At 36.7% G+C, this 6,411-nt stretch overlaps 1 protein-coding gene across 4 annotated transcripts in view; it reads left to right on the forward strand.

The window, feature by feature from the left end:
- Positions 1 to 2,943, forward strand: part of MYO1B (myosin IB) — a 175,307-nt gene extending 172,364 nt beyond the window's left edge. For all 4 annotated transcript variants that reach the window (XM_012776932.3, XM_012776935.3, XM_012776937.3 and 1 more), the window contains one exon: positions 1,617 to 2,943. In XM_012776932.3, the coding sequence (XP_012632386.1) occupies positions 1,617 to 1,740 (124 nt within the window). In that variant the 3' untranslated portion in view covers positions 1,741 to 2,943. The remainder of the gene's footprint in view (positions 1 to 1,616) is intronic.
- Positions 2,944 to 6,411: the final 3,468 nt, after the last annotated feature.

The following is a 6,411-nucleotide window of genomic DNA, read 5'->3' on the forward strand; positions in this document are numbered from 1 at the left end:
GGACTTCCGTTTACTTAGGGCTAATTGATAGCTACAAGAAATAAAATGCAGTGGTATAATTCAGTGTAAGAAGTGCTAACAGGAAGGGGTGATACAGATTGATTCCCCCTTATTTGGAATGCTTGGGACCGGAAGTGTTTCAGATTTTGGTTTTTTTTTCAGATTTTGGAATATAGTCACAAATCATTTAATGACAGGGATGTGTTCTGAGAAATATGTCATTAGGCAGTTTCATCATTTTGTGAACATCATAGAATTGTACTTACATAAATCTAGATGGTATACCCTATAGGGTATATGGTATAAGGTATATGGTATACAATAGGCTATATGGTATAGCCTACTGCTCCTAGGCTACAAACCTATACAGCATGTTGCTGTACTGTGGGCAGTTGTAACACAGTGGTCAAGTATTTATGTATCTAAACATAGAAAAGGTACAGTAAAAATATAGTATCCAAGATTAAAAATGGTACATACACCTGTCTGGAACACTCACCATGAATAGAGCTTGCAGAACTGTAAGTTGCTCTGTATGAGTCTGTGAGTGAGTGTGAAGGCCTACGACATTATTGTACACTACTGTAGACTTTATAAACACTGGACACTTAGGCTACACTAAATTTGTAATGAAAATATTTTTCTTTCTTCAATGATAAATTAACTTTAGCTCACTGTAACTTTTTAACTTTATAAACTTTTTAATTTTTTGAACTTTTTGACTCTTTTGTATTATAATAACACTTAAAACACAAACACATTGTACAGCTGTACAAAAATATTTTCTTTCTTTATATCCTTACTCTATAATCTTTTTCTTTTTTAAAAAAATTTTTTTATTTTTTACTTTTTTGTTAAAAACTAAGACACAGACACACGCACACATTAGCCTAGGCCTACACAGGGTTGGGATCAACACAATCACTGTCGTCCACCTCTGTATGTTGTCCCGCTGGAAGGTCTTAGGAGCAGTACCACATATGGAGGTGTCATCTGCTGTGATAACAATGTCTGGAATAGCTCCTGGAGGACCTGTCTGAGCCTGTTTTATGGTTAACTTTTTTTTAAATAAGTAGAAGGAGTATACTACAAAATGACAAAAGTATAGTATATACATAAACCAGTAGCATCATTGTCAAGAGTTATATACTGTACATAATTGTATATGCTATATTTTTATGTAATTGGCAGCAAAGGATGTTTGTTTACATTTGGCATCACCACAAACATGTGAGTAGTATGTTATTCTACGACATTGAGATAGCTGCAGTGTCCCAATAGGTGATAGGAATTTTTCAGCTCCATTATGATCTCATGAGACACCATTGTATGTGAGGTCCATAATTGATCAAAATGTTTATGCAGCACATGACTATATTTGCATTATACTTAACCGATTCAGCATCAATCCAAAAATCTGAAATCCAAAAGGCTCCAGCAAGCATATCGTTTGAGCTTCATGTTGGTGCTCAAAAAATTTTGGATTTTGGGAATAGGTTAGAGATGCTCAGCGTGTACTTGTCAAGATCAATATCCATTAAAATGCAAAAGCTAGTGTTACTGTAATCACTAGCTATTTTGTGCATACTTTGATTTGCTTTATTCTTTTCTCCTAGGTTTCTGGTACAGTTCAGACAAGACAAAGTGTGTGTGAAGTTTATTCAGGGCAACCAGAAAAATGGGAGTGTCCCAACATGCAAACGAAAAAACAACCGTCTCCTTGAAGTTGCTGTCCCCTAACTAGCACCTCCTCTCTACTTTCATGGACTTGTTTCTTTGTAATAGTGCAATTTGGTTTTGTTTTGTTTGGGGTTCATGGTATGTTTGGGAATTGCCAAAGGCTGTTAGGGTCCTTTGGTGAAATAAAAATATTTGACTAATCAATTTTTATTATTGGAATAGTTTTAACCTTTCAAATACATGTTCTGTCCTGGAGCAGGATTGTAGAAACTAACAGTGTCTATTTTCATGTCATATGTGTTCCTTGTTTAGTCATCATGTAGATCTGTGTACCCTAAGTCAACATATTACTCATAAATCATTAATACATATAAATGTAGGAAATGGTCTTAAAAGATAGTACATTCATTCATCAAATATTTATTCAATGCCTACTATGTGCTAGGCACTGTGCTAGATGATATGAAAACTTACTAGGGAAACTTTTTTGTTTTTAAGGCCATTCCATTCTGGCTGGTTTGTGCTGGTTTAGCAACCGCTAAGAAGGTTTGAAAATGTTGAGACCAAAACAGTAACTGTTAATGATGGACAGCATTCTTAGGAACCCTGTAGTATGATCTTTAACAATGTATGCTTAAAGAAAGGCTGGTCCTAGGAGGAGTAGAAATATATGACTAAGTAAAACCCCTCTACATGTGGTTTCTGTTTGAAAAAAAGAAAACTGACATTTGAACAGGACTTTTAATCTGTTTAGATCTCTTGTAATTATTTTTAAACAGTAGGAAACAGAAGTCATTCTTATTTTAGAAGAAGTGACAGAAGCAGTCCAGTAAGAGTAGATGCTCCTGTTTCTGGTAAACATCATATATGATCCTAGGTATACTAATATCTGCAGAGGATTGTTTTCACCCAAGTTTGATAGATATTGTAAACAGCTAATACAACAAAGGGCTAAAAGCCTTTCAGATAGTGGTAAACGTTCTGTATGATGTGCAATAAAACATCCAAGATCTTTTTTGAAAGTTTTATTTATAATATACATTTTCGTATGAGAAAGGTGATTGGTACAGGGTGCATTAGTCAAGGATCAAAATTAAGTTTGTGTAATTTGCAGGGCTTTCTTTCTTTCTTCAAATTTACAATAAGAATTCATTTTGGAAACTACATTTTAAACTTTGGGATCAAATTGTTTCTTATTTGGGAGGATAATGTATATACATTGGTATTATGTTAAATAATAAAATTGTTCTAAATTTGATGCCATTTGCTGAATCACAGCTGTATTTTTGTATTTCAAGCTATTTTTGTATGTTGTGTGTCAATGTATCATCACGCAGAAAGGTTTTGCAATCCAAACATTATATGTTCTCTGTGAAATTGAATTTCACTTATCTTTTTATAAACCAAAACATTCTTTGAAAATATTTCCTGGGGATTTTCTTTTGATTTTTATACTTTGTGTTTATTGGTACAGGTAGAGGATATAATTACTTTCATTCTTCTCCGCCATGTGCCTAAAGTGGTAGCTTGATATAGGTGAGTAGAAATTTGGGACTGAGTGGGGTTTGCTTTAATGTTTTTTAAAATATGTAATAAATTCACATTGTTCAACATTCAGGTATAAGAAGGTGTAGAATACAAATTCTGCATCCTATCATTTACCCATCTCTCAATTCCTACCCATCCCTCAAAAAGTTTATGGTTGCTTTTGAGAGCTTTTTGGAGGTTCTAGCAGGGGAGCACAGCTACTCGTATAACCTTGACAGAAGAACAGTCCTCCTCTGGGGGAGGGTCATCCTCTTCGTCGAATACTTACAGTCTTGCCACTGAAGTGTTCAACAATTCTGGTCATGAAACTCAGTCTACATGAGTTGCGACTTTACTTGGTGGGATAGTTTTGCTGAGCTACAGCCAGAAAGGTTCCTTACGTCCCACGGTGAAAGCCCTTCACATTCCCCACTAGGGAGAGCAGTAATATTAATAAGTTGACCACACTAGGAATGAGGAGAGAGCCAACCTGGCCCACTATAGAGCAGTGTTTCCCAAAATGTCACCGAGGGTCAATCTATGTCAAAATCACAAGGAAAGCTTGTTTAAAAAACAATGGTAACACTAAAAAACAAACAAACAAAAAACCCATGCCAACTCCTGGGCCTTCCCCTATACCAACTAAATGAGAATTTCCAGAATAGAGTTTAAAAACAGTCATTTTCAGGAAAATCTCTGTGATTCACATACACTAAAGTTTGAGAACTACTAAGAAAAATACTAGAGCTTCTCTGTAGCTATGCACAGCAACCTACGTCTAAAAAGTCCCCTCTTGGCCGGGCGCGGTGGCTCACGCCTGTAATCCTAGCACTTTGGGAGGCCGAGGCGGGCGGATCGCTCAAGGTCAGGAGTTCGAAACCAGCCTGAGCGAGACCCCGTCTCTACCAAAAATAGAAAGAAATTAATTGACCAACTAAAAATATATATACAAAAAATTAGCCGGGCATGGTGGCGCATGCCTGTAGTCCCAGCTACTCGGGAGGCTGAGGCAGGAGGATCGCTGAGCCCAGGAGATTGAGGTTGCTGTGAGCCAGGCTGACGCCATGGCACTCACTCTAGCCTGGGCAACAAAGTGAGACTCTGTCTCAAAAAAAATAAAAATTAAAAAATTAAAAAAATAAAAAAATAAAAAAAAAATAAAAAGTCCCCTCTGGTGCTTCCAATTCATGCCCAAGTATGAGAACCACTGGTCTGGAGCTTCTCTCTGGCTGTACACGGCATTGTTGGCCACCCTAGCCAATGCTGCCCACCACCTCAGTGCCTGACGAGAGGTTGCAGGTAACTATAGCATCGCTCTGTTACAATGGGCAAGCAACTGAGACTCCTCTATCTTTGGGTTTCTGTCACTGTCCTGCACTGGAGAGTAACTTTACTCCAGATTTCCTGTATATTCCGGGCTAGCCACACAGCCCTAACTTGTTCTCAGCCATCACTTAGAAGGTTGCCCAGCCCCTGGCATGACTAACAGATGTTGCACTTGAAAAAAGTAAACAGGTAATGGGCACCAAAACTCAGACCACAGTAGTTGCCAAGGTATGCAGTGTGGTTAATGTAGTTGCTCTTGACTTTGGTATCCATCTACCCCAGGACAAGAAAGGAATATGGGAAGTAGTTATCCTGTAATAGACTGGTTACAGTTTTGTATCTCACACCCTTGGAATAATAACCTGGACCCAGAACTCAGATGTAAGGTCTTCAGCTCAAGTATGAAAACCTTTGCTCAAACTCCAGGGGCCTTGGGGTGTGTCTGTAATGGTGAAGAATAGGCCAAGAGTTCTGAGAATCATAGGCACATCTTAAATATTGAGGATTTGGCTGAGATCTGAGAGAACGGACTGTTACATTATTATGCCATTTCAATTAATATGCGGAGAACTCTTAAGTTCATGTAATTGAATATAATAATTATGATAATGAGAGCATGATTTAAAATTCTTTTAGGCCAAATATAAAAGACAAAGTTTTTTTTTTTCTTATCTGTTGTTTTTCATATAATAGGTAAGGTATTTCTTAGACTTCTTTAAATCTTCAAATAGTGAGTACTTTTTTAAATGGTGTGTGTTGCTAGGGAAGGATTTAGTAAATTCATCAACACATTGTATTAAGAGCCTTTGTTTTTAAGCTGGGTATTGTTTTCCATGAATACTGTGGCACTCAAATTCTAAAACAATTAGATACACAAGCGTAGAGGGTAATAGAGAATACAATGGAGGGCAGTCATTTAGCTTTTCTTTCCTCCTGGTGAGAAAAACAGCTGTAAGCTTTCATTATCCATTTGAAGATTTTCTTTTAGGTTATTATCATTGGAAGAGCTTGCTCTTTGTATCGCGTTTTAATAATTCTATTATGTGCTCTTCGTTTCTCAGGTTTTTGTTAGCTAAACCCTAGGAAGCTGTGACATTGATGAGCTGGCACTTGCTCTCTGGTCTCATCAGCTTCTATTTCAATAGCCATACAGGAGAAAATTAATTGTTTTGAGTTTGTTTCTTCCAACCCTTGGAATGTTTGCCTCTTTTTTTTTTGGTTTGAAGATTATTTTCAAAATCTGGAATTAATCACAGTACAGCATAAGCCACAATCTCTTCCTCATTAACTTTTTTTACATTGGCGTGGTGGCAGGATCCCCTGTGCGAAGTTCCATAAAATTCAACAGAAATCTAACTTTATAACCAAGGAAAATAGCCTCAACTTCTCAGTGTTTTAAGAAGGGAATGGGGAACAGAATTTAATGACATATTCATACAAAGGCCTGGCAGTACTGAGGGGAAGAAAGATAAACCAGCTACCTGATTTCAATTATGTTCACCCCAACTTTTTTTGTTTTTTGGGGGGGGGAAATGGACTCACTGATTGATAGAACTGGCATAGTCTCTTTAAAAATATACCTTTTAATGACATACATGTAAGAAATGTGTACATTTAAGTGAACCCATCCATGTATTAATGACTAGCACATTAATAACTTATTAATTAATTAATAATTAATACAAGAAGTACCTCAAAGATAGCAGCCAGAAGCCCCCTTTTCCATCCTAGTCATAATCCCCTACAAAAGTAACTTTGATCTTGTTTTCTAGTACCATATATTAATTGTGCCCATTTAAAAACTTTATGTAAGTGGAATCATACAATATATAGTCTTCTGCCTGGCTGCTTTCATTCAACATTATAATTATGAAATTC

Source organism: Microcebus murinus, chromosome 8 (assembly GCF_040939455.1).
Source record: "Microcebus murinus isolate Inina chromosome 8, M.murinus_Inina_mat1.0, whole genome shotgun sequence".
NCBI lineage: Eukaryota > Metazoa > Chordata > Mammalia > Primates > Cheirogaleidae > Microcebus > Microcebus murinus.